Source organism: Electrona antarctica, assembly GCF_951216825.1.
Source record: "Electrona antarctica genome assembly, chromosome: 2".
Classification (NCBI taxonomy): Eukaryota; Metazoa; Chordata; class Actinopteri; order Myctophiformes; family Myctophidae; genus Electrona; species Electrona antarctica.
In genome coordinates, this window is record NC_136807.1 from 42,640,686 (window position 1) to 42,668,519 (window position 27,834).

At 41.9% G+C, this 27,834-nt stretch overlaps 3 protein-coding genes across 5 annotated transcripts; 2 read left to right on the forward strand and 1 right to left on the reverse strand.

Annotated features, from left to right (window-relative positions):
- Window positions 1-311: 311 nt before the first annotated feature.
- On the forward strand, window positions 312-7,154 carry gpr157 (G protein-coupled receptor 157). 2 transcript variants are annotated; one of them, XM_079527193.1, is made up of 4 exons: window positions 312-1,047; window positions 3,069-3,282; window positions 3,554-3,745; window positions 5,689-7,154. In XM_079527193.1, exons 1-4 carry the CDS (start codon window positions 668-670, stop codon window positions 5,866-5,868), a joined length of 966 nt encoding a protein of 321 aa, XP_079383319.1. In that variant the 5' UTR covers window positions 312-667; the 3' UTR covers window positions 5,869-7,154. The 2 variants fall into 2 exon arrangements, with proteins under 2 accessions (XP_079383319.1, XP_079383320.1); XM_079527194.1 differs by lacking the exon at window positions 312-1,047 and adding an exon at window positions 1,441-1,676.
- Window positions 7,155-9,369: 2,215 nt separating this feature from the next.
- Window positions 9,370-19,571, forward strand: slc2a5 (solute carrier family 2 member 5). Its single transcript, XM_079496008.1, has 12 exons — window positions 9,370-9,515; window positions 9,907-10,005; window positions 11,220-11,380; window positions 11,632-11,756; window positions 12,008-12,160; window positions 12,835-12,960; window positions 13,154-13,341; window positions 14,187-14,297; window positions 15,697-15,798; window positions 18,019-18,094; window positions 18,306-18,433; window positions 19,245-19,571. Exons 1-12 carry the CDS (start codon window positions 9,471-9,473, stop codon window positions 19,467-19,469), a joined length of 1,539 nt encoding a protein of 512 aa, XP_079352134.1. The 5' UTR covers window positions 9,370-9,470; the 3' UTR covers window positions 19,470-19,571.
- A 100-nt stretch (window positions 19,572-19,671) lies between these two features.
- Window positions 19,672-26,057, reverse strand: ca6 (carbonic anhydrase VI). Of its 2 annotated transcripts, XM_079522236.1 has the most exons (10): window positions 25,941-26,057; window positions 25,269-25,448; window positions 24,724-24,872; window positions 23,955-24,050; window positions 22,362-22,428; window positions 21,688-21,845; window positions 21,264-21,390; window positions 20,929-21,015; window positions 20,799-20,828; window positions 19,672-20,666 (listed from the first exon to the last, which is right to left on the reverse strand). In XM_079522236.1, the coding sequence occupies exons 1-10, from the start codon at window positions 26,029-26,031 to the stop codon at window positions 20,047-20,049; spliced, it is 1,605 nt and encodes a 534-aa protein (XP_079378362.1). In that variant the 5' UTR covers window positions 26,032-26,057; the 3' UTR covers window positions 19,672-20,046. The 2 variants fall into 2 exon arrangements, with proteins under 2 accessions (XP_079378362.1, XP_079378363.1); XM_079522237.1 differs by lacking the exon at window positions 20,799-20,828 and having other exon boundaries at window positions 20,932-21,015.
- Between the last annotated feature and the right edge of the window lie 1,777 nt (window positions 26,058-27,834).

The following is a 27,834-nucleotide window of genomic DNA, read 5'->3' on the forward strand; positions in this document are numbered from 1 at the left end:
TTTGAAAATGGAGGACCCTTATGTAAACAAGTCTTAGTGCTTTTTCTGGTTTTATCCTCTTTAGCAGATTTTGTATTGACCTGTACTTACCTTGAACTTTATACTGTACCCATTCTACAAACTGTTAATAACCTTTTCAATCAATCAAGGAGTTGCGAACTTGCGACTTCTATAGTTGCATTGGTGCAGTTTGGTCTTTGCAGTCTCTCTGCAGCCAAGCAGGAACCTCCCTTAGACCTCCTCCTTTGCTTTGGGTTCCGGGTGAATGTCTTAAAAAGGATAGGAAGGGAGGAGTTAAACATCATTAGGACTAAATAAGTTTTGTCTGACTTCCCACTGTAAGGAATGCATTGCTGCCTGTTATGAAGAAACTCCGTACGGCGATATGGATGGGCTCACTCACTCACTAGTCGGCTGGCCCTGGTTGTTATTGATGTAGTGTAATAATAACTCGCATGTGATATTAATTATGTGGGAACTTCAACTGGGAGGATTTCGGTTGTGGAAATTAAATAGTGTAGCCTAGCTGCTGCTTGTCCGGAAGAGCATTTTGTAAACAGCCTTGCATGTGTTATTAATACGCGGTCGCGTGTGCTCAAGTTGACGAGAACCAGAGCCTGACGAGAACAAACGTCACACATGCAGTCTCAATTTCTCAAATTAAGTAATGGATCTAAACCAGACTGAGACTGTTGTGTACACTTCGGTAAAAGTGCTTGTTTTGATTTCGTGCGCTCTCTCGTTTTTAGGTTCTTCCCTCATTATATTTGTATACATATTTTGGTCAGATTTGAGGACAACTCCAAGAAAACTTCTGGTATATCTGTCAGTTGCAGACTGGCTGTCTGCAACGTCATACGCATATGGAGTCTGGAAGGTTTTTAAGTCTGATTCTAAAGACTGTGTCGCCCAAGGAGCAATATCTACATTTGCAAATACAAGCTCTTTTTTCTGGACTGTTGCTATAGCCATTTACCTGTACGTTTTCATCGTAAGATCCAACCAAAGACTTGCAGACAGCTTGGTGTTGTTTTTCCACATCGTCAGGTAAGTAGGGGACTAATATACATGGGCTATATTACTTTGCTACTGCAATTCAATTTATACGAGTTTTAATTAGTTGGAATGTTTCTTAACAAAATTAGCATGCTGGGGTGATTGGTAAGGACATATGAATAACTATTTTTCGCAGTCGTACATTTACCTGGAGGTAGAACGTAGAAGACAAGAATTTAGAATCAGATCTGTGCGCATGCACCTCACGCTGTGATTGGTTAATTGGTTATCAGAGCGATCAGAGCCAGAGTGGTGATGACCATGTCCCTGGATGTAGTAGGTTATATTTGGCTCTGATCAGCCAGCACAAACATTTTCTCCCACTACTCTTGATCAATGCAACATTTTATGTTAACTTATTGTTTATGTCACTACTAGTATTTCTTAATGCTTTTTTGTGGCTTTCGCCATTTTATTTTTTATTTATTTGTAATAGTTTTTATGGAGGGATAAACAGTAGAGTAGGCTGACAGGAAATGCGGAGAGAGATGGGGTGACATGCAGTAAAGGCCCTCGAACCCGTGGCACACTGCCAGACTGGATTACCAGCCAAGGTGCCTGGACCACTGAGCCACGGCCCAGGCCGATTGCAGTATTTATTAACAGTTTGCAGAATTACAGTACGTTTCAAGCACAATTCAATACAAAAACTGTTAACTGTGGACGACACCATAAAGCATTACACTTGTTTACAATAGGGTCCACCATTTTCAATTCATCAGAACATTTAGAGACGTACAAATATACACTTCTATATATCCAAACACAGGAAATCATCATAAAAGAAGGTAAAAAGGGAAAAAACATAAACAGTGAGGGGAAAAGGGTTGGGTGGGGGATTCAGATTTTACGAGTTTCGAGTTTCGAATTGCAGCCGTCCGTAGGTGCCCTTTGAGATCGGTTTTGAAGGAGTCAAGGGATTTGCATGTCTTAATGACATGTTGGTAGGACGTTCCACATTTTGGTGGCATAGGAGCGAAATTAATTTAGGTTTGTTGAACTCCCTCTTGAGTTATGGGTGTGGACTTCGTTGACATTAACTTTGTTGACATTAAGGTACATGGGTATCTTGGTGGTGTAGCCAATCTTGTGGACCAGACCCATTTCAAGATGGTGTACTCTGTCGTCAACCCTAAGCCTGAGGTGGGTTCGGGGAGTGAGGCCAAGTAGCCTGACCAGTTTGTTTTGGGAAGTCTGGGGCCTTTTGAGGTGCTGTGGTACCAAGAGGTGCATGCATAGTCGAACCTTGTACGAGAGCTCCTGTTAGGGTCTTCAAGGGGTTTTTGTCGACCAGTGAGGAGATCCTCTATAGGAATCTTGTTCTTTGGTTGACTTTTTTTATCATGTTGGTGGCCATATTATCACCGGAAAGATTTGCCTCCAGGATGGAACCTAGGTAGGTAATTCATATTTTCGTGTTGTCACCCACTCTAACCAAGAAGCCATCTGCTTTGCTGAGATTACTATTTGATCCAAAAAGAATGGATTCAGTTTTTTCCAGGTGTAAACTGTAAAGATAGTTTGTTATCCGCGAGCCAGGTGCAGATTCTACCTAGTTCAGAGCTGAGGGCCTTTTCAACCTGCAGTTTGTTCCTGTCCGAGACCAGCAGTGCAGAGTCAAGTTGCAGTCACAAGCTGATGTTATGTCGTTTACATACTGTATATTAGGAACAGTAAAGGCCCTAGTATGCTTCCAACGTCCCCCTCCATTGGAGTAAAAGGCCTCTTTTAGAGGTTGAGGTTTAAGAATAAACAAGTGCAAATCTTACCAATATTGTTCCCTACATTGAGGTAAATTTGTAATGATTTTAGGAGTGCACATTTTGTGCAACAAAAAAAAACTACACAATAGTGCAGAATACAACACATGAGCAAAATACACTCATGATTAAACACATGATGGATTTTATGCCGGTTCAATTTACCACAAGCTGATCTGGTGAACTGCTAAGAAGCTGATTTTTTAGGAAGTTTTGCAACATTTCAATTGGTTCCTTCTGTTTCCTGTCTAGTTGGGGTGTTCCATTGGCCGTTACTACTGCAGCTCTGTGCCTTAATAAGATTGGGTTCGATGCATCCGAGGTGTCCGTAGGGTGGTGCTGGGTGAAGATCCAGGCTCCCGACCATGTGCTGTGGATGTTTCTGACGGGGAAGATCTGGGAAGTCCTGGCTTACATCACGCTCCCTGTCCTCTACATTCTGATCAAGAGGCACATCCACAGAGCAGTAAGAACTCAAACTCAAATTTCGGACTTCTACCTTCTGTGGTCTGAATAAGTCTTGTTATGATAATGTTTCAAAACACATTGTGCCTATGTGACCCATGTCGAAGCCATGTAAAGTAAAACAACAACACATTAGACAAATCCTGAATGTTGCACTTTGTAGATATTCAACATTTTCATCATAGAACGTGAATTACGTTTACATTCTGCTTATCATCATTATTACTTTCATAGTTTAGCAGAAGTCTTAACTTGTCATGTGCCTCATTTAGCATGCAGCCCTGTCTGAGTACCGTCCACTCTTGGCCAGCAGCCCTCTGTCCATCAACTCTTCCATGGCTGACAGGAAGCTCACCCTCATCCCTATCATCTTCATTGCCCTGCGTATTTGGAGCTCAGTGCGCTTTGTACTGATGCTAGTGGGCTCCCCTGCCAGGCAGAACCCAGCACTTGTCACTCTGCATGTGAGTTGAACTTGAGCTCCAGCATATCGTTGCTGTTGGGCAGAAACCTTGTATTTCCAAAACGGTGTCTCCGCATACAAAGCGTACAAAGTATTAAGAAAAAATATATTAAAAAAAACATGAATACCCGGATGGTTAGTTAAACCGTCTGGGCACCTAGGCTGAGAGCCAGCTCGACGGCGTCCCGCGGGTTCGACTCCCGAGCCCGACGGCCTTTGCCGCGTGTCACTCCCCCTTTCCTGTTTGTCTACTGTTCCCTATCAATAAAGGCAAAAAGACGAAAACTAATCTTAAAAAACAAAACATTAATAGTTGTAATGTAGATACAAGGTTTCTGCCCGCCACCGTCAGAAACAATGTCCTTAAGCACATACAATACAGAACAAAGTTATTTTCAACAAGATAACTGAGATAAACGTGTTGTGCCGCATTCTTTTGAAATGATGCCCTAGATCTGTGTTGTCTTATGAATCAGCACTGTTTCCTTTACAGTGGTGCAATTTCAGTTATTTTACGGAACAACCAGACCAATGTTGACACTTTCAGCATTCATTCAAATTAATGTTCATTTATATCATGCATAAACATCATGTTGACTACTGTCTACAGCAGTGGTGTAATGGTGATCTTTTTTTCCGGTACCACTGCATTTTAATTACGTGACACGCACACACATACACTCTCGTGCACGCGCCTACAAGTGCGCATGGCATGCGAACAGAACAGCTGATAGCCTTAAGGCCTATTCATAGTCTGGATTTTCGGTGGTGAGGTGACCACCGCTCCGGTGGTGAGCTGACCACCGGAGCTGAAATAACGTTGAGCGGTGGTGAGTAAAAACAGAGAGAAGGGCTGGAGCGGTGGCGGTGGTTTGCTCTTCACCGCGGCTCGTGACGTCATGTTGTAGTTTGGTGGTCACCTAACCACCGAAAATCCAGACTATGTATGAGCCTTAAGCCTATAGGCCTATTCATTGTTTATATTGTATGAGAGTTTGAGACACGCATACACAAAAGTAGACTTTAAATAATCAGACAAACTTCTCTACTGCGCTGCAGTAGCGAAACTAAAAAGTTTGCTTTGGACGAATCTCTTCTTTGACGGTGAAAGAGGCATTATTATTGCGTGCAGAACACCACAGAAGCAGTAGCCTACTGGAGCCATACTGCTGTGTTGCTTACCTTGTAAACATTTTTAACAACATTTGCAACGTGTGCAAACATGTTGCAACGTGTGCAAACATGTTGCAACGTGTTGCAAACGTTTTGCAACGTGTGCAACAAACATTTTCAACATGTTATGCAAAGTAGTAGCCATTTGATTTGAGCACGGTACTTGACACAGCGTGAAAATAAGGGGTGGAGTGCCCACCGCCAGTAAACCTAGACCACTGGGTACTTTGTGCGTCTTGGAAAGTCTTGTGACCCGAGGTTAGGTGCATCTTCTCTTGAATCTAGGGGGACGCGTTCTAGCGTGCATGCGCGTGCACCGTTCCGTTCCGTACCTGGGCGTGCACGTCATCTTGAATCTAGGGGGACGCGTTCTAGCGTGCATGCGCGTGCACCGTTCCGTTCCGTACCTGGGCGTGCACGTCACACCTTTTTTGGTACCACAGTGTGGTACTGCGTTCTACGAGCATGATACCACTGGTCTACAGTAAAAGACAACCCGCAACCATCGCATTTTACAATGACTTACGCCTCTGTTGTTCAGATGCTCGAGACAACGTAGCTTTTCTCTCTGAGTGCTCCCAGAGCACAGTTCTGAATTTTCGAACAGTGACGTCCAATAATATGTTTATTTACACTTGTGTTTAGAATATTGAACTTGTATGCAAAGCCATGTTTGCATACCGTAATTACAGTGAATTACCATACATTAATGAGGGGAACTCCCCTGAATCATTACTGTTAACATTTAATGCTTTCCATCTTGTCCTCCAGGGCATTGGCAACACGTTCCAGGGAGCGGCGAACTGCATCATGTTTGTTCTGTGCACCCAGCCCATCCGCGCTCGTCTCTCTGCAATGCTCTGCTGCTGCTGTAAGTGCCGAACAGGGTCTCCCAGCTCACAAGACTCTCCCCAAAGGCCTCCTGTAGTGACGGAAGAGGGCACTAGCTGAGCCCGGGCCAATGGATCATTTCTTGTGGTTGGGGAGGACATGAGGAAAATGATGAAGGGTTGGAGAAGAGCACCAGCTCAGCACCAGCCTCATTAGAGCAAGTGCCTGCAAAGATGGCTGTGGAAATTCTGCATGTGCATGCACATCTGCCTTAGGGGACGTACTTTATATGTATGTACTGTATACCCACACCACATGCACTTTGGAGGATGAGGACCTTGGTGCATGTACAGCCTGATTTAGGCTTATTTTTGCTGCTTTTTTGCTGTTGCGCACCAAAATAGCAGATCTACAAGCTCAACAGATCGTGCTGTGCTGTGTCTGTGTCTGTGAGACTGTAGATCTGTATTTTTGTGAGTGACACTGCTGCGCAACTAAGCATAAATCCGGCTTATGATGCTTCAAATAGGATTCTATTACTTGATCTCCGATATAATTTGGCCACATGGAACACATTAGATGTATTGTAAATACAGTTTGTGCTTGTTTTTTTTATATGTAGTGAAAGAGCTTTTAAAGTTTAGGGTTAGCCTATTCCTGTGAAACTACTCTAGATTGTACTTTTTTATGGTGGTTATATATTTTTTTATCTTAATATCAGTCCTTGTAATAATGCATTTTTTTATGTTTATATTCTACTTTGTGCACTGATGTGGTGTGTATCATGTTACCCCTGATCAGCAAGTTTTTGTTGCTAAATGGTGCTCTGTAAAATGTTTTTGGTTTTTTTCTGAGCTTTCCGCAGCTCTGCGATCTCCAAAATCCAGTAACGTTCTTGGCATATAATACATTATTGACTTAATTAATAAATGATAATGCCTTTATGCTGCGGGGAATGGGCAAAGTAGCTTAAGCTTTTTACATACCACAGAACAGTGGATTTGTGGACTTTGATTTCTAGATAAACTTTATGTCACATGGCTTTGGCACGTACTTTGTCTAGCACAGCACAAAATGAATGCATAAGAAATGTAGACTGCCAAGCCTAATATATATTAACTGTATAATTGAATTATGATGTAGGGACAAGAATGCCTTGTTTACATTTTTCAGCTATACAGAAGCTGCTCCAATCACTCATACTTTAATAAATACATTGGGGTGAATTAACTCATCATTCTTTCAAAATTGTATTTAGATATTGACTGTCTTTATGAGATTTTTGAGACTGGTAAGATTTCACTCCAAACCTATTGATTCTTCGATCCATGACTAGAGTTGCAACTTGTTTTTCTTGCTGTAGATGCAGAACGTCTTCAGCCAGAACAATAAAGTTTCAATCATTTGATGATGTGGCCATGTGAAGTGACATCAGGTTCCCAAACTTTTTCATGTCAAGGACCCCCAAATTGACACTAATTAGCCCATGGACCCCCAGTTGTAAAATATATATGCCAGGGCCCCCATGAGAGGAGATTTTTACAGCTCTAGCAGTGATTCTCAACCCGTTTAATTTCAAGGACCCGCAGTTTGACATGCATTAGGCTACAGACCCCCATTTAATGGCATTTCTATCTCTGCGACCCCCAATGTATATTATAAAATCAATGTTAATTTAACTCTTGAGTCTGAGAGTGTATAACATTGTACACTCAGAGTTACAGACCCATAAGGCTCCATTTGGTTCCTAACTATCATTTAGCTGGGGACCCCTTGGAGCTCCCTCAAGGACCCGTGGGGGTCCCTGGACCGCACTTTGGGAACCCCTGGTCTATACCATAGACTGTAAAAAATAGGGTCTATACTCTGAAAACTGATGCCGTTGAGTGATATGTAAAGCCTCACTTCTCCTTTGAGAGCAGTTTTTTTTTGGCTTCCTGCCACCCAACTTAGCAACATGCCACAAAGCAGACAGAATGCATACCAATGAACCCACTGAGCCCTCACTGGTGACAGTACCAGAGGAGATTCCTTTCATAGTTCTCCAGACCTCTTAAATTCGTATTTCTAGATCCAATGACATCTTGATGATCCTTTCTTATTGGTGACAAGCAATAAGATTAATTAGATAAACATTAAATATAAGTTATATACCAGATGTGAAAGTATTTTTGAAACATTTTAACAACACAAACAAATCTTGTATCGGAGTCCCAGGCACAACATTTCTTTGAATTGTACCACGGCAGAACACAGGATACTATAGCAAGATGGAGTGAACAGTCTTTATGCTAATGATGTGGACCACATTTTTGTCCTTGAGGTTCTCCAGATGATGAATGGTGGAATGACACATATTGCATTCTTTTAATGCAGTAGGAATGCAGTATGTGGCTCCTAGTAGTTATTCCAGTGAAGAGGTTGACAGATTTGGCTGACATTGAAGCAGCTTTAACCCATGGAAACACTTAAGGACAGTGGTTTATCTCTCCTCCCGGCTCGTGTCCCACTTGTTTAATTCATTGGTGTGAAAGGGGGGCATCTATACTGCAAGAGATGACCTTGTTGACCTTGCATGCCTTGTTAATGGCTATCCTTTATTGATGACAGATCGTTCATGAGGCTGTGTTGATGTGCCAAAAAACATTAACCACCCAAGGTGAGGGAATAGTTTTGCTACGTGACACCTTTTCCCTCAGTGGTGGTGTAGAGAATGTTCGGACAATGTATCTGGTCATTAGAACTACTAGGCCGGTGCCCTTTGGGCGCCAGGCCTACTCGGGCCATGCAAGTGGGGAACGGGGGATACACATCCCACCCATTGTGAAATACTCATGTATATGTGATGGACTCGCACCAATCCATGTGTATCGCGGGATGTACTTGTACATGGATTTAATAACCTACAGTTTTCCATTTTTGAATTATCATCCGTTGTGTTTCTCTGAGCCATTCTCCAATGCCCAATTATTCACTGTACCCACGGGCAAGAGGTATTTACATTAGCAGTTGCTTCTTAGTAGGGTGGCCCCAAACCACAAAGCATCCATTTTTATCCTGCCTAGCCTCAGGGACATTCTATTATGACACACACACACACACACACACACACACACACACACACACACACACACACACACACACACACACACACACACACACACACACACACAGTGTGAGCAAGATAAGAATTAATGCAATACATGGCCCAAACAACAAGATGTTTCAGAGCTGTGATCTTTTATTTTATGCCCAGTAGCCTGCTTTTATCCACAACATAAAACTAATTCCTTTACTGAGATGGTGAAAATACATTATATTTTATAAACAAAAGCCTATTGTGCAATCCCGCCCTCTGGGGGATGTGCAATGAAGTTAGACACATTTTATTTTTATTGTATTGTAACATGATAAACAAGATTACTGCTGATTGCAGATCTGTACAGTTTAAAGGTGCCAATATATCTTACCGTTGGATTATCCTTTATCAACATAATGTAGTCACGAACACAGCATGTACACATGCAAAACTTTACAGAGAGTTATCTACAAATTCGTTCAACACATAATTAATGAACACTACAGAGTACTGCAGTAAACGTTGCTGCGCTCTCTGATATCCCATGTCCAAAGGGCATCTTGAATCCAGTGGTCGAGCCACACTGTACTGTACCTTTTATTACTGAGTGACAACAACAGTGAGAGTAGGACTAAATTCAGCCATGAAAGAAGACAAGGACCCAGGGGAACCTGTGGAGAGGAGAGGGGTGAGTTAGAATCACAGTGTGTGAAAAGCACTATTACCTGCTTAATTATTTTGTCAGTAATTGTTTGGCCATGTTCAGCATAATCATGGATAGTTTTAACCACTTTGAATCCGTGCGTCTATTCTGGGTATGTCATTATAATAGGCGAGCATTGGGTGAAAATAACAGAGCCACAAGCTCACATCGTGTCACGTTGCAAGGCGTTGTGAGCTTGTAGATCGCCTCTTTTCGGCAAAGATATTTGGTGGGGAGGGTAAAAAAGGAGGGGACCAAATATAGACCCCTGGGGAACTAAGAATATAGGGTTTACAGTAAGTGGTTAATGTTGACATCCAAGATATGAGTTCTATTAATGATGTTAATTAATCATTTATACTGATGTCTCTGGCAGAGATTAACTGCTGTGCTGGCCCTGGCAACACTGATATCTGCCTTTGGTTCATCTTTCCAATATGGTTACAATGTTGCTGTGGTCAACTCTCCATCTCCAGTAAGTCAACCTTTATCTCATTGAAGTCACGATTATATTAACAGGATTGCACAATATTATATAGGGTCAAGTATGGGACCAATGTACAGAATATCAATAAATAAATACCTAACATCATATGGCAGAATATGTAGCATTATATGAATAGTTTGTCTATTGTATTGTCTCGCTTTATCCATTATTGTTATGCCAAATAGATTCTGATGTTGTGCATATCTATAATGCATACCTATAATGCCTATTTTATATAAAGTGTTCTCCATTGTTTGTTCAGTAATATGGGCCTCTCATCTCTCCAGCTCTTTAATAAATAGAAAATATATTTTCAGCTCGGTTACCATCACCAATTTCCTCCATTTATTCGCTTCAATTTTTTATAGTGTTCCACTTCTACATTCGTCTACTCATTCTTTGGTTCATCTCTATGGATTTTGCATGTTTATCCTGTATCCTTAATCCTGATTGGATGAAATTGGTATCCCAACTATCACATTTATTGTATGTTTACTAAAAAGCTGGAGGGACGGGGAGACCCTAATTGTTACCCAGTCTCTCTAGGTCTTTGGTAAACAGAAAATAAATCTTCAGGCTGGGATACCAATTTCATACATCAGGAGAGAGATGCAGGATACAGGTTATACAAGTGGAATTTGAAGGGATGAAACAAATAATCAAGGAGACAAATTTGGAACTGGAAACACAAGCTGATAATTGATCTTCCCTCTCCTTATTGGATGAAATTCGTAATCCACCAGAAAAGGCATATTCTGTTTACTTAAAGGACCACTTCACCACTTTTCAACGTATCTTCATATAATAGGTCCTCACTAATAATCATGATAAAATGGCACGATTTTTTCCTACTCAGTCTGTGTCTCATAGGAGGGCTGTGGGCAGTTTAGAAACCGTCTTCCAATGACATCATCATTAGGCAGATTATTTTTTAAACAAGATATTTTTACAAAAATGTTTAGATTTTCATTATCGTGAGAACGATGGCTTCCATTTTCGCATTGCAACTGCCCACAGCCCTCCTATGAGACACAGACTGAGTAGAAAGAAATTCTGCCATTTTTTCATGATTATTAGTGAGGACCTACTATATGAAGATAGGTTGAAAAGTCGTGAAGTGGTCCTTTAAGAGCTACAGTATATCATCACTTGAAGCACCTATAAGTATAAATCCGGCTCAGGTTTTGTTCTGCTCTCTCCAGTTCATGCAGCAGTTCTATAACTCCACCTATGTGGATCGTTATGGTAAGCCAATGGAAGAGACCTTCCTGACTCTGCTGTGGTCTCTGTCAGTGTCCATGTACCCCATGGGGGGTTTCTTTGGCTCTCTGATGGTAGCGCCATTGGTTAACAAGTTGGGAAGGTAATATTTTATTGTATCACATTGGTAACGATTTGTTACAATCTACCAGGCTAGTAAAGTACAATACCTCATTTCGTTTTTCTTATTAGTAATCATGCAAACTTTTTTGAATTATGTAATAATTCATAAATTCTTCTTGTTTCTGTTTCAAAGGAATTTCTTGATGTGATACTCTTATAATACAAAAACATAAATAACAATAAACACAGTGGTCTACATAGATTCTATCATTCCTTTTTACTTCATGGCAGGAAGGGCACCCTTCTGTTCAACAACATATTCTCCATCATTCCTGCTGTGATGATGGGAGTGAGTGAAGTCGCACAATCCTATGAGATCATCATCGTGGCCAGGATTCTAGTGGGTATCTGTGCAGGTCAGAAGAACCTAAATGGTCACGTATCCCAATGACTCAGATTGACTGGGAACCGGGTGACGTTACATAAAAGATAGTAGTATGTTACATATTAGTTTTTTAACCACCACTCTGGCATCAACATTTTAGGCATAGGCAGGGAGAAAGCAGGTCAAGAAAGCAGATCTAAAAGCTCACTGAGCTGGCTATTTTCTAAATAATTTAGATGTTTTCTATTTTGTATCTGAAATGGTCTTATATTGCATCTACAGGTTTGTCGTCCAATGTGGTGCCTATGTATCTGGGTGAGCTCGCTCCAAAGAACCTCAGAGGAGCCATTGGGATTGTACCACAGCTTTTCATCACCATCGGCATCCTCAGTGCTCAGGTGCTGGGCATAAGGCACATACTGGGCAACAGTGGAGGTAATGGTGGCGCATCTCACAGTGGAAATAGCTTTGTCAGTCAGTGCATTTCAAACTTGTTGTGCCCAAGGCACACCAATGGCCAAGTCACAATCGCAAGGCACATCTGTATTCAAATAGCAGATCTACAAGCTCACAACGGCAATTTTTTCATCAAAAATATAATAATAATGTGGAATAGTGAAACGAATGCACAAAAACGTACTATGTTGTTTATTACAACTCCAAAGGCACACCTGGTCTTGTCTCACAGCAAGCCAGTGAGCTGGGTGATTTTATGACAGCAAAAGCCTTGTTATATCCAAATGTTGATTGATTTAAAAGTTGACTCCTCTTATTCTGCCCTGTAGCTTAGAGCAAACGTTATGAGTATAAGTACTGTATAGTTTTATTTCATATCAGTGAAAATGTGGTCATAGCTGCCTGACACTGAACAATGGGCTATCAGTATGTTTTTTTTGTTTTAAACTATTTGGTTAGTGTGGAGATACATTTTGAAATTACTTTTCTCAATTTCACAACTATACTTTTCATTGGTTTTTCATGGAACAGTCTGTACTGTGCAGTCTGTGCTCTTTGGCTTTGTAGGGTCAGTGTTTGGGGTATATATTGTTGCGGTGTATATTGTTGCTGTTGTTTTGTGCTGAGTCAAACTATCGCTGTTTTCTCCCCAGGCTGGCCCATCATGCTAGGTCTGACAGGTATCCCTGCCTTGATAGAGCTGCTGCTGCTGCCTTTGTTCCCAGAGAGTCCCAGGTACATGCTCATCCAGAGAGGAGATGAGAAGAATGCAAGAATAGGCAAGAACACAGCACACAAACCATGCTTTTTGGAGAGAGAGAGAGAGAGAGAGAGAGAGAGAGAGAGAGAGATAGAGAGAGAGAGAGAGAGAGAGAGAGAGAGAGAGTATGACATAATATAGCTACAAAAACTCTCAAATAAAGAGATAAACATACCCAGTGACACGACAATGTTCCCCCTACACTCCCTCAGCTCTGCAGAGTCTGCGTGGCTGGGAGGATGTGGAGGAGGAACTCTCCGAGATGCGTCTGGAGGACCAGTCGGAGCGGGCGGAGGGCCATCTGTCTGTCTTCAGCCTGCTGTCCCAGCCCTCCCTCCGATGGCAGCTGGTCTCCATCATCATCATGAACATGGGGCAGCAGCTGTCAGGGGTGAACGCGGTGAGACACCTGACCATGCGCAGCATCCTTGACCCTTGTCCTTGGCCCACAGTGTCGTTGCTTCAGTAGTAGCAGAACTGCAGACTCACTCCCAATCTTCCAGCGTAGTCTGAAAACTCATCTCTTCAGACTCCACCTTAGCACGCAGCACTTGCCGTAGCACTTACCCTAGCCTTGATGACAGGCGTATGCAAAGGCTAAAATATGTCATTTAGATAGCATAATAATTTATGTGGACATATCATTCTAGTGTATACTTGTAGTTTCATTGTATAGTTACATTGTCACAGATATTTTAATGTTGTTGGATGGATGTTAGGTTCTTAGTTCTTAGATTATTTCTATGCATTTGATGTAATACCCATGTGTTGTTCTGTTCTTGCTTACTTAGTCGCTCTGGATTAAGAGCGTCTGCTAAATGCCTAAATTGTAAATCGTAACTGTAAATTGTAGCGGCTCTAGATTGGCGTTATTTATGTTTCGTTTTATGAATATAAGCAGCAGTCTACGGCTCAATTTAATTCATAATTCATTCTCCTTTACTGATGCAGTCGGGGGAAGCTATAAGAGAGGAGGCGATGCAGTTTGATCCTAGGCCAGCAGGGGGACTTTTGAAACACAGTGTAGTGTATTGTGCAGCTGGCTGACAAAGCATATGGAGCTACTTTCCTTTAAATAGCTCCATTCTACTTCTTTCTATTGCAGAGTGATATTAATTATACCATAGTCCATGGACAAAGGTGAACATGAACATGAACCTCCCCTCTTTTATATTGAACCGTCCCTAAACCAATCCACCCATCCACTACTTATGTAACCACACCACATCTCACCCTGTTTCTCAGATCTACTACTACGCAGATAGCATCTATGCCTCCGCAGGTGTAAATCAGAAGGACATCCAGTACGTCACAGTGGGCACTGGATCTGTGAATGTCTTCATGACCATAGCTGCGGTATGTAAGCTATTCATGCAGTCAATCAATCAGTCATTCAGCAGAATCAACGGTTAAGGTTTTATGAGGTGTGACGTCTATACTGTTTTACTGTTTACTGTATACTGTTCTCAGCATAGTCAAAGATGGAAAGAACATTTCTGACTTCTTGTTAAACTATATCACATGCCCCCTTTCCCCCTGAAACAGATCTGCTCTCCTGCCTTTTCCTGCTTTGTTACATTACATTAAACATGTAGAATAAAATAATATTATATTGTAGGGGAGAACGGGGTAAGATGAACCACTTTTTGCTTAAGTTGTCCTGGAAGCAAGGCAAAATGAGATGGAAGTAAAATCTAATGATCTACCCATATTTCAGGATGTCTTCTATCAATTGAAATGATGAGTAAGCATCTATGACAAAGGGCCATGAAAATATGACCTTTTTAAAAAGAGTGGTCATGTGGCTCAATTTGCCCCAGGTAAGGGGTAAGTTGATCCAAGTCGAGGGGCAAGTCGAACCACATGATATTTTAATGTTAAAAGCTTAAACTTGAACAGATAATGTATTCACTTATCAATGATAATATAATAACAGTGTTCCCTTTTGCAAATTGTCTTATTTATTTGTTTATTTATTATTTAAACAATATTAAGACAATTAAATAAAGTTTGTTATTCAGAACCTTATATTTGCAATATTGTTAATACAATATTGCAAACTTCTCTTAAATGAGTATGTACATGCAGATTAAAGGTCATTCAGTATAATTTGAGTAGCAAAGACTTAATAAAAAAATATGAATAGTGATTCCCATTGACTCAATTTACCCCCGGACATTGGCTCATCTTACCCATAGCCACCATTTTAGAAAACAATGACTAGAATAAGCTACTTCAGACAATTTAATTGCTAAATGATTCACATGGTTCTATCCATTGGCAAATCATCAACGTGTATGATATTACATTTTAGACCTAGGTACATTTTGCTTTGTATAACAGTCATTTTACATGATGTGTCGAAATTTTACTTTGACCGACAAAAACGTTTTTTTTGTGTAAAAGAATGTTTTCTAACTTTCCCCATGTGCTTCCCAACTTCACAGCCAGGTGTAAATTATGGATGCTTACTAGATTTAAGGTCACATGGCAACACAGTTTTCTAGTTTTCTAGATAAAGAGGGTAACTTAAACGCTGGCTCATCTTACCCCGTTCTCCCCTACCCCTCCTATTTGCTCTTGTCCCCTGTTTCATGCATTAGCAGTTCTCTCTAATCATTCTGGGATCACATTCATATTTTGTTGCTCCTCTGATGCTCACTATATTGGTTGATTTTAATGTTGATGTTGGCGATGGATGATTATTCTGGAATTCCACTTCAATTACTGCAGGTAATTTCATGTCAAATCACAGGTCTTCATAGTGGAGGCCACAGGGAGGCGGCTGCTTCTTCTCATCGGTTTTGCAATCTGCTGTGCAGCCTGTGTTTTGCTCACCATAGCGCTCAGCTTCCAGGTACGAATCACTACACTAAGTAAACACCCTCAAATGTTACTCTTCCACCCTCTTGTGGCTGTGTTTTATAACACAGCAATAAAAAAGGTGCTTGGTATTTGGTAATGTGATCAAGAGACCATAAAACCAGGGGTGTTCTCTACACCCCCCCCCCTCTCTTTTTTGTGAAGTGAAAAAGATACAGGTTATACAGTAGGTCATACTTGTGTTTATTGTCTCCACCAGGCCGAAGGCATGGGGAGAGAGTATGTTTTGCACTCCGTCCGTGTGTGTGTGTGTGTGTGTGTGTGTCCGTCCTTCCGTCCGTCCGTTACCAGCTAATCTCCGGCACCGTTAACCCGGTCGATGCCAAACTTTGCACACACACTCCCTGGATGCCAACGATGAACCTCTGCCCCACATTTTCCAGAACGGCCTGTTATAGCGCCACCATGAGGCAGCTTTTCACATTTTTTACCTAAAACTGCACCGATCTGCGTGAAACGTTGCATGCACACTCCCTAGAGGCCAAGGACAAACCTTTTCCGCATCTGCCTTTTATAGCGCCACCAGGAGGCCGACTTTTTTTTATATTACTCCTCCAGATTCTGTCCAAAAATCTCACAAATCGTTACACAGTATCTCTATGGTCATGTGCTCAAGTCGGATCTGTCCGATATTTCATATTCCATCCTAATTGGCTATAATTGGCTTTCACAGTTTGCAAGATTGCCCTGTTGTGAACAAAAGCCTCAAATCATGAACGCAGCATGCAATTTACGTGAAATCTTTCACACATTTTCTTACTAGGCTGAGGAATATATCCCACCCTTTTCACATTGGCCTGTTATTGCGCCACCAATAGGTTGATTTTTGCAAACACACATTTTTGGAACAAAATGCCTCAAATCATCCAATTGCCATCAAAGGCGTATGAAGAAATGGCACCCTTTTCACATTGGCCTATTATAGCGCCACCAGGAGGCCACAGCCTTAGCCTGGCGCAGCCACACTAAACCCGCACCTATTGCATATGCATATGCCCCGAGGCGGATTTAGCGCAGTGGTATATTAGTATCGCAACGCGAGGCTACCACAACCTGACCTGGCTTGGTGGAGACCTGTGCCCCGAGGGGCACTTTTTCTAGTTTTTATCATACTTTTTACCTTTACTTATTTTCATCTTATCTAAATATTTTTATAATGTTTTAGTTATCATACCGGTAATTATATTTTGATCTTGTTATATTATAGCTACTACAGCCTGTTTGTCCATCTGCCTCTTATGGTGATCTATCAGTATGGGCATAACGGTCAAACCGGCAGTTCTGGACTAACCTGACTCCGCCAGATGGGGCAGCAGAGAGTACACTGGGTTCCGGGGAACCCAGTGTACTCTCTGCTGCCCCATCTGGCGGAGTCAGGTTAGTTCTGGACAGCTACCTATCAAATCGACTCGACCAGGGGCACCAAACTCCATTATTGGGCACTGGCCTAATTGCCCACCCAATTTTGCAATACTCATTATACCCATTATCATAGTACCTATTTATGCCCATATGGAGTTCCGTGTCAGGCATGCCCAAATATGGAGTTTAGGCCAGTCTATGACGTTATATGATATTAATGACATCAGCATACTACATATGGGGATTTTCTGATCTGGTCTAGTCTTATATTCAGCGCAATAGGGTTTTGTGAATAGCAGTTGGATCCATAAATGCCTATATATGGCCGTAGACCGACTCAACTGTACTCCCTCGGGTTTGAGACAGTTCTCGAGGTACGTGAACTACAGAAGGACAGACGGAGAGAGATTTTGTGCGTTTATAGTAGGATTGTTGTGTTAGTAAAAACTTTTGCGTTACATGTCCAACCAACATTTCGCATGTTTTTACCTGTATGAGTGAGTGACAAATAAAACCACTTCCTTCTCTTGAATCTCTAGATTTTTTACTCAGACAGACAGACAGACAGACAGACAGACAGACAGACAGTGCATATATGCAACTCACCAATCTCATAAGTCTTGGCATGTTAATGGATTAGGCAGATTTCAAAACAAAGAACAGACAACTGGGATGTAGCAAATCTGTGGTTTAACCACACATGTTAGAGTGACGACATTTATATCATAATACCCTGGAAACCCATTGAGTATATTAATTCGCTTGCTTGTTATGGCTTAAAACAAACCTCATAAACATGTTTGATAAATAATAATGGTCTGTGGTTTGACAGGAGAGTGTCTCCTGGATGCCCTATGTCAGCATCGCCTGTGTCATCATCTACGTCATTGGACATGCCATAGGGCCTAGTAAGTCTAACAAAAGTTGTTGATTACAACCTGGTGGTCCATTAGCTAAAGTGTTGTTTGGATGCGACTAGACATTTAATAATACATGTCAAAAAGTTTAGCTCAGTTGTTTAATGTATGAGCGTAATTCCGTGTAATAGTCACTGCCAGACCATGATGATGATGATCTCCAAAGTGTTTGGGTTTGTGGTTGACCACATGTGCGTTCCAGGTCCCATTCCTTACGTGGTGACCACCGAGATGTTCAGGCAGTCATCCAGGCCAGCTGCTTTCATGGTGGCAGGATCTGTGCACTGGCTGTCTAACTTCACTGTTGGTCTAGTCTTCCCTTTCCTAGAGGTCAGTGTCACAATGGTTGAAAATGTGTTTTTTTAATGAAATCAATTAGTGTTAAGCTCCATATAATAATTGTAATGAGCAACATAATCATTTAAATAACTCACAAATTTGATCTCATAGTTAGGCTACTATAAGACTACTTCCACTGGAAGATATACGGTAACAGATGTGAAGTTGAAGTAACCATTGTTTCAATCATTATTTGTTGATAAGTTATGTGAAGTGGTGTTTATGAAAGAAAATGCATTCTTCTCCCTTCGAACATATTTCTGTGTAATTCCCCATTTCGTATGTGTCTACAATATAATTACTATAATTTCACTAACTATAGCTGTGTACAATTACCATTCTTGGGGCGGTGGGGTGCGACTGCAATTGCACAATATGTAATCCATGACTCTGAACCAGCTCTAACTTGGAAAAACTAGGAAGGAAAATCAGCACAGCACAGGTTGATGAAGGAAAATAATAGTAGTATATTACGAACAGCTTTGACATTGAGGGTGTTTTGGAAAATAGACGCCAGGGGAGATACTATAAACATCCATCCTTCACATGTTTACTTCCTCTATCAACCTGCAGCCAAATGTCAAAAATGAGGACCTTGTGCGTGGTGTAAAAGGCAATGTTTTATCAACGGAAAACACAACATGCCTGAAAAGTATAAAATCTTCCAGTAACTCGCCCCCTTCATCATTTGGTGGGGGTGTAGTGTTTATATCCCCAAGCTGTTTATTCACTGCATTCTTAGAACATAACATCTAAGAACAAACTGATCACATTTCCATCCCTGGTCCCCTTACCTCCCCAGAGGTTCCTTGGACCCTACAGCTTCATCATCTTTTCCTTCATCTGCCTGATGACGCTGGTCTACATCTGGCTGGTGGTCCCAGAGACCAAGAACAAGACTTTCCTGGAGATCAGCCAGATGTTCGCCAAGAGAAACAAAGTAGAGATCAAGCTGGGCAATGGAGATACACCACTGACAGAGACCAAAGACAGCCGGGAGGATGTAGGGAAGGCCACCGCCTTCTGAACACAAATGAAGACATTGAGAGCAGAGGAAGTGTTCCTCCTTTGAGGGTTGAATAGGGTATGAAGTGTTTTAATCCAGCCTCTATTTATGACATGACATATGTGCACCGACCGTGTGTGTGTGTGTGTGTGTGTGTGTGTGTGTGTGTGCGTGCACGCACACGTGCGTGCGTGAGTACATAATTCTGCACCATGCACAAAGGGAAATTCCTGTGCATGTGTTATATAGCATCAGTTATGTACAGTAAATGATGACCCACAAAGAACGGGTCCATGAAAACCTCCAATCATTAAAGGAACCGGCAAAACAACTTATACAATAGACCTTTATTGATCACAGAAAGATACACATAGAATACATTTCTAATGCTATTATTATGACCAACTATTGTTATGATTTAAATGTCAACTTACAAGCATTTCATTTCTTTATCATCCTTCATTTCATATGTATATACTGTACATTAATCATCGCCATCACCACTGGTATTGTGCCATAGATTAATAAAAACCTCCATCCCCAACTGATATATATATATATATTTGTATTATAAAGCTTATACATCACACCTGGTCATTTAGAAACACCTATAGTCATTCTCCAACTGCACTCCTCCATATAGACTGAGAGACGTGATCCCCCAGTTGAACACATTGCCCATCACAGTGTTGTTCTTCTCACACGTCATCTGCTCGCGGATCTCAGCTGTGCTGAGCACATAGTCCCACATGTTCACGTCGGTCATCTTGCCCTCAAAGGCGTCCGAGTCGGAGATGCCCAGGTAGCCATCCTGATCCCTGCCCAGAACAAACAGTCCCCCGGAGCTGAGTGTGTAGCCACCCCTCAGGTACTGCTCCTCCCCTTTGATGCCGTTGATCCACAGCTCTGCCGCGCCGGTGTGAGATGTCCAGGTGACGCAGTAGTTAGCCCAGTCATGTGACTGGGTGCGGTGTGGTAGGTTGACAAACTCATTGCCGATCCACAGGCCCACCTCGTAGCCGATGGTGATCATGAGCTCGTTGTCAATGCCTGGGGTGAAATAGGAGAGGACAGTGTGGATGCCGCCGGGCTGTGGCCGCACGTGCATGCATACAGTGAAGGAGTGCAGGTCCATGGGGTGGTTAACACGGGCCAGGGCATAGCTGCCAGCACTCCTCTCTGGGAAGCTGAGCACCAGAGGAGAAAGAGAGCGAGGTTCTGAGGGGGACAAGAGAATGAAATGTTAGACTAAACTGCGATACATTCAGCCCTAGGGCGGCACATACAGCACATTTACATATCTGTGTAAATGTACTTCTCAATGCAAAGAAGTGGCAAAGAACCGCTCACCATTTCTGGAAGGCTTAGATTCCTGAATTCCACGACCACCTATGGGGAACAGGAAATAAGGAGTAACACTATTCATTGGCTAACACAATTAGCTATATTATGGGTTGATGGACAAACCTCAGAGTCTACTCACTTGAATGTATGTGTTTTCCAAGTGTTGTTATTAGACTCTCGATCCTCAGGAGCTTGGACTCAATTTCATCTTGCCGACAAAATGCTGAGCAGAGACAGAGGAAACAAAAGTGCTTGTTCTGAGTATTATTTGGAAATACCATGTGCTGTTATAGAAAGTATTAGGCTAAGCCCAATTGTGTCATTTAACCCATGTAGGCCTGACGTCGACATTTTTAAAATGTATTTTTTTCTGAAAAACCTCATGTTTCCATATCAGTGGTTCTCAATATGTCAAGGACCAAAAGGGGTTCCCGCCCCAAAATGGGTTAAGAGTCAGATTGCGTTACATACTGCCTTTCCCAAGACGTGGTAGGAAGGATGACTCCACCACACGGTCATTTAGAGGCTGTGCCATGCGGTAGTCATTCCACAGGGTCTTGTTCTCCATGTCCATTAGAGTGCTCTCCAACTTTCTGATCTGAACATAACAAAAGAGATTGAACATAACAACCAATGTGGCACCGCCCATGGATGCCACATTGGGCATTTACAACAAACTTGAGTTCTCAAAAGTTGAAACGGTTACTATTACTTCACTTATTGTGAAGCGTTTTTGTTTTACCATGTGGGGAAAATGTGAGATAGTCAATCAACAGTAATCAGTAATCAATAAAGAATGTACTATAGGCCTACATAGGTATATATTCATGTAACATGTCATGGTTATAGATGTTAAAGCTATGATCAGAACCGAAGTAGAGAAGCTCTGCTATACCTGGTTATGTGAGAGAGTAATGGGGGTATCAAACACAGTCCAGAGGATGCTCTCGTAGCAGGGTGGAGTGGTGAGGGAGCCCTGATATCTGAAGAAATGGTTTAGGTTCTCAGGCAGCATGTCGCGCACATTGAGGCTAGATATATTCATTGACTGACCTGTCAGGATTGCATTAAAAACACATTAGACTGAAATAGTATGTGGAAAAAAACAGTGCTAATATATTGGTAGCCAAGATTTTAACAAGATTGATTCACTTAAGTTATGATACTAAGCCAAGGCATTTAAAAAAAACAGAACACCGTAAATACCAAATTTTACTCTGAGAGTGTAAATAATTACTTTTTACACTCTCAAAGTTAAATTAACCCTGGGAATGTGCTGTGTAGAGAGAAGGGATGTGGTGCAGTGGTTAGTTATTTCACCCTTTGAAAGGGATAGCTCTGTCCTCCTAGTATCTATTATCTTTACCCTGACATAGTGTGGGAAAGCTGAGGAGGGCGACAGAGTGAGGGAGAGAAGTAGAGAAAGCTCTGCCGGGATAGGTTCATTTAAACATACGTAAAATGTGTCCTCTGCATTTTACTCATCCTAGGAGCAGTGCCAAAAAGACAATCCTGTGCCAAAACAGTTGCAGTTCAAAAGAGACAAAACCATCAATGGTCACAACTGACCTGCATACTTGATTCTCTCCAGATTGGAGATAAAATCGCTGTAGTAGGTATTCTCAAAATGCCCATCCTGGAAATGTGAAACAACGATGTCAAACAATAGCTAGCTTGTTCATTTTCAAATCATCAGTGACTCTCAGTAAGAGTTAAATGGACCCATGGCAGTTAAATTAACATTAAATAACTTACTGTACGGTGATTAACAGGAATATTTGCTGGACTATCAGTTGGCTAAAACCACACCAGTAAAGCCTGATAAATACTTCTAAATATGGGCTGGTGTCACGCACTGAAAATGGCAGATCTATAAGCTCACGCACCTTGCCCTGCAATGTGTTGTGAGCTTGTAGATTGGCTATTTTTGGTGCACAACGCCTGCATGCAACAAAGTCTAATGGGGCTTTAACATTGTCTGTGTTACATTACACTGCTATCAAGGCAGGCAGATGCCTGTGGTAGTGTTGCCACAGCAATGACCTCTCACAGGAGAATGCCACTGACTGGCCAAGACCTTTGGCATTCCTGTGGAAGCGATAAGTCACACAACCTGCCAACACGCAATCATCCACTCAATAGAGCCTCTTACTGTCCAGGGTGATGGACACAGCTATGGCATCATACACAGGGGAGGGCATTTGGTCAGCTGGCAACTGTACATTTTCATCACAAAGCTTTTTATCAGCTTGCAGAGCTGATCTACATTTAATAACGACCATAGTGACGACCGTAGTGGACACTTTTTCATGATTGTCTGCCTCTAGGCTAGCCATGGTTCACATGACGCTCGTACTTCACGAGCGTCATGGCGCAACTGCCTCCTGTTTTATGCGATCGCTACATTTACAGTCCAAACGTGTATATACTGTAAACATTCCGATTTCAAATATAAAGTACTCGCCACATGTGCCACGGGTGTTTGCTGGTACAGCGATTAGCATTGCTACATCCCGCGTTGTTTAATAAAGAGCATTTTTATCCGAGCTGGTTTTTTGCCATTGGCTTTCAACTACGTGCCCCTATCGGTCGGGAGGAGTGTGGCACTCGGTGTGTTCGATATAGGCACGCTGACCGCACTGACAATACAGACTAATAGGCGAGTGCGCTCCCGGTGTGCAACTTTGTATTTCCCAAACGAACACCGTTTGAGAAAAGTAGCCGGGGCGCTCGGATAAAATGCTTTTTATTAAACAACAAGGGATGCAGCAATGCTAATTGTTGTACCAGCAAATTTGTAACACCCGTGGCACATGTGGCGAGTACTTTATATTTGAAATCGGAATGTTTATATACATGCTTGGACTGTAAATGTAGCGATTGCGTAAAACAGGCTGCAGTTGCGCCATGACTGTCATGATAATCATCATGACAGTCATGTTCAGGGCTACCTCAAGGCTAACCTGACTCTGCTAGATGGTGGCAGTAGTGAGTTCCTCCTCTTGCTTCCATCTGGTCTCTCTCGGGCAGAGAGGATGTACTCTGAACCAGTGCTGATCGGAGCGATATGCGATATATAGGTCAAACATGCACACACTTGTACAGTATGTAAAAGGAGGAAGAGAAGAGAGGGAAAAGAAGATGTTTTTTGACATATCCTACCTCATAGAAAAAGGCAAGAACTGCCAAGCCATCAGGCTTATCTCTGGCTTCAGTGAAGCTTTTGTACTTGTCAGAGTTGTAATGCACAACGTGGAGCTAGAAGACAAGGAGAAAATGACAAGACAAGTGAGTTGCCAGATTATACCCCCTGAGCTGCATCTCAAGCTCTTGGCAAGTTCTTGGCAATGGGCAGGCAGATCATCTAACATCACAACAAAGTGGATTCAATTACAATGCAAACTTTACTTAGACATCATGAAAAAACTGAGCCGGAACACAAGCCGGAAAATAAACCACAGGGTAAATACGGGTGGTAAATAACTGAATTGGACATGTTAGGAGAGAGAGAGAGACAGTCAAACAACTCAACAACATTGAGGACAGCAAAGTCTTACTTAAAATATGCACTATAAATCTGAACTATTGCATTCATGAAGTCAATAACACATTGACAGCACAAATTGCCAGAGCTGCTGGTATACAATAAATCATGTTATTAATATTGATCTGCTGCATGTTTCATCTTCTACATTGTCTTTTCCATTTTACCCATCCAAGTATGGGAGCAGCCACTGAGCAGCATGCATGCAGTATAGGCTATTTCCCTTGTCTTTTTTATGTGGAGGGAAACTGGAGCATCTGGAGCAAATCTACATGGAAAATATGCTAAATCTATAACATTCCACCAGTGCCGTTGGTCTAGTAGTTATGTGTCCTCATATATTTTATTTATATAAGAGGTCAAATTTAATTTTGAATTCCAGCCAACCTCTGCCATGTAACGGATGCCATCTAGTGTGTGCTCTGCCCCGCTTTCCTCCAAGTCCCAGCCGCCCCAGTGCAGGTGCATCTGTACAGCCGTGTACCGTCCAGGGAGGCCTTTAGTAATCACCAAGGTAGGAGGAAGGTCGATTTGTACTGTTGGGGCACCGGAATATATTAAAGGAGGTTAAACCAGAAATCACCATTCTGCAATTTAGACACTTGTCTATACTACCTATGAAAAAAGAGACGCCATGTAGAATTCCAACCTATGAAAGAAATATCATTCTGAGTTAATACATCTCATAGCAGTCATAGGAAACTGGCCTAGTCGAAACTGGTTCCTGTAAAAAACCTATTTCCCATACTGTACACGTGCCCCCCCCCCTTTTTTAACTTTATTTAACTATATGATGATTTACTTTTTTCATTGACTTTCTACCCATTCTAAATACTGTGAATAACATTTTCAATCAATCAATCAATCAATCAATCAATCAATCAATCAATCAATCAATCAATCAATCAATCAATCAATCAATATGCCTATACCTGTGTGCCCGTTGTTGGTCATTAAGAAATTCCCTCTCTGTGCTTCGTATCCATTGAGCTCCAGCTGCAACATGCGGGGGTTGTGCCTCACACTGCGTCGCTGGATGTCAATAGGAGACTGCTTCTTGCCACCGCATGAAGGGTACTTCTCCGGCCAGTGCGCCTGGTCCAGAGCCCCCTCTTTACGCAGCGGGTAAACAAACAAACACACCCCGAAATGTAAACCGATGTAAGAAATAAACAGTGTAAACTTCTCTCCAAACAAGTGCTACCCAACTTTTCACACTCAACGATATTCTTTTGTTTGTTCGTGAGGAGAAAACCAAACTAATTCTCGCTATCTCTGTGCGCTTTCACAAGACGTGAGAAAAGTTGAATCGGTGGTTAATGACCGCAACACGTTTCTAACAGGCAGGTGGCATGGCATTGTAATAGAACAATTCATTAATAAAAGTATAATCTCATTGTAGCCTATACTGTGGTGAACCTATAGTTTTGGATTGCTTTTTTGTTATTATTGAAATCTAAATAACTAACCCTATGTATGCTATAGCCTGCTAATTATTGCCATTGCCTATTCGGTTTTTGCTCTTTTAATTTATTTCACGTTTCACGCATGTTAGGCTACTACTAAGTAGTATCAAAAACAAATAAAGAGAACTGTCACTGTACCTGTGTATGTCCAGTGTATTCCATCGTGTGCTATTGAAGCAAGAGCAATGCTGACCAAAGTAAGATGGACAAAAACTGAGAAGAACTCCATTGTAGTGGGACTTGCTTCATGCACAACTCACCTCACACTGACTAAAGACCCAGAAAGAGAAAGGAGGTGTTGAGACTTCTGCTGAAAACGCCCCCGGGGGCCAGGCTTTTCCCATTTCTGCAACAAGAGATGATTACTAGCTGCTCTGACTGGCCTCATGTCCTCATCAGTGACCCTGAGATCTGTTTACACTCAGGTTTGGAGGTGGGCCATGTGTTGACATTTAAATGTATCATTATTAAAAGGCTAAATATTGGAACCCCCCCCCCCCTTCCCCTATTTCATTTTCTTTATTTTTTATTATTATTATTTTTCTCTCTCTTTCATGTCTGTTTACATTTCTTCACTTTATTATTATTGTTAGTATTATTTATTATTTTTATTATTTTTCAAATGTGTTACTTTCAATGTTGCTGCTGTCTCCTTGGGGAGACAATTTTGTACTGAGAACTGAATGATGCTATATGATGCTTCATGTATAAAATGTATTGTCTACCCCGGCAATGACAATAAAAACAATAAGTTGAAGGAAAAAAAGAAACAATCATCTTGTCATGGATGGGTTACAAAGCTAATTAATATATATTTTTCCCCTCAATGATTTCTTATACATCTTTGTATAGTGATGTTCATCAACATCATGAGGCCAGATAATACATTTAATGTTGATAATTCAGGATAATTCCGTTTTTATATTGTTATAGGCTAGCCTATAAGTAAGCTGTTAAAGATACTGTATCCGATATACCAAAATCTAAATCATCTGATCTGTCAATCGTGCATGTATACTATTACTTGCTTCTTGCATTATTTTTGTCATTAAGCCGTGAATTCATGACCCCTCACTTGGATTAAACAGAATTGCTGACTCTCTGGATATCAGGAAACCCAAAGAAATATAAGCCTTAAAGCAGGAAACCAAAAAAACTGGAAACCAAGATACGAGTATGGTCATGTCATTTGTCACTTCATCAAGCATGCATGCATGCAGGGGAGGGCTTGTGGATGGAGTCATTCTGAGACTGCAGATGTTTGGTGATACTTTATACACATTGAACACAAACCCAAGGGAACATGAATAGCCTATAATAGAATAACAGGTATCACCTGCTGAGATGCACCAGTCACAACATGTCCCATGCCTAACCACATGCCAGAACTGTACACCTTTGTGAATGTGTGTGTGTGTGTGTGTGTGTGTGTGTGTGTGTGTGTGTGTGTGTGTGTGTGTGTGTGTGTGTGTGTGTGTGCGTGCGCGTGCGCGCGCGTGCGCGTGCGTGCAGTGTCTGGATTAAGAGCGTCTGCTAAATGCCTAAATTGTAAATTGTAAAATTGTGTGTGTGTGTGTGTGTGTGTGCAGGCCCGGTTCTTCCTACAGGCCGACGAAGCAACGGCTTCGAGCGCCATGGGGGAGGGGCGAGAGTCCCAACTCTGTCTGCACCGTGTCCCCCCAGTGCCCCCCCAGTGCCTCCCCAGTGCCTCCCCAGTGTCTCCCCAGTGCCAGTGTCCCGCCAGTGCCTCCACAGAGCCTCCCCAGTGTCCCCACAGTGCCTCCCCAATGGACCCCCAGTGCCTCCACAGTGTCCCCACTGTCCCCCCAGTGCCTTGTTATTGCATATTGGAAATACTCAACTAAAGTAAAAATACTTCCAAACTGTACTTACGTACTGTACTAAAGTACAGACCAACCAGGGGATAGCCCGATGAAGGTCTTCCAGACTCCCCAAAATACCATTTTAGCATGAATCATCCATTGGAACACTGTTAAATAGGTCAAAGAAACATACCTTCACCCGCCCATGA

Excerpts from the sequence above, each read along its gene's own strand:
- ca6 (XM_079522236.1), bottom strand. The coding sequence starts at position 26,031 with ATGGAGTTCTTCTCAGTTTTTGTCCATCTTACTTTGGTCAGCATTGCT. Across the intron at positions 24,051-24,723 it reads GCATCCGTTACATGGCAGAG|CTCCACGTTGTGCATTACAA; the intron begins GTTGGCTGGAAT and ends CTTGTCTTCTAG. Across the intron at positions 21,016-21,263 it reads ACCACGTCTTGGGAAAGGCA|CATTTTGTCGGCAAGATGAA; the intron begins GTATGTAACGCA and ends GTCTCTGCTCAG.
- gpr157 (XM_079527193.1), top strand. The coding sequence starts at position 668 with ATGGATCTAAACCAGACTGAGACTGTTGTGTACACTTCGGTAAAAGTG. Across the intron at positions 3,283-3,553 it reads AGAGGCACATCCACAGAGCA|CATGCAGCCCTGTCTGAGTA; the intron begins GTAAGAACTCAA and ends TGCCTCATTTAG. Across the intron at positions 3,746-5,688 it reads CAGCACTTGTCACTCTGCAT|GGCATTGGCAACACGTTCCA; the intron begins GTGAGTTGAACT and ends CTTGTCCTCCAG.
- slc2a5 (XM_079496008.1), top strand. The coding sequence starts at position 9,471 with ATGAAAGAAGACAAGGACCCAGGGGAACCTGTGGAGAGGAGAGGG. Across the intron at positions 11,757-12,007 it reads TCTAGTGGGTATCTGTGCAG|GTTTGTCGTCCAATGTGGTG; the intron begins GTCAGAAGAACC and ends TTGCATCTACAG. Across the intron at positions 18,095-18,305 it reads TGGACATGCCATAGGGCCTA|GTCCCATTCCTTACGTGGTG; the intron begins GTAAGTCTAACA and ends TGTGCGTTCCAG.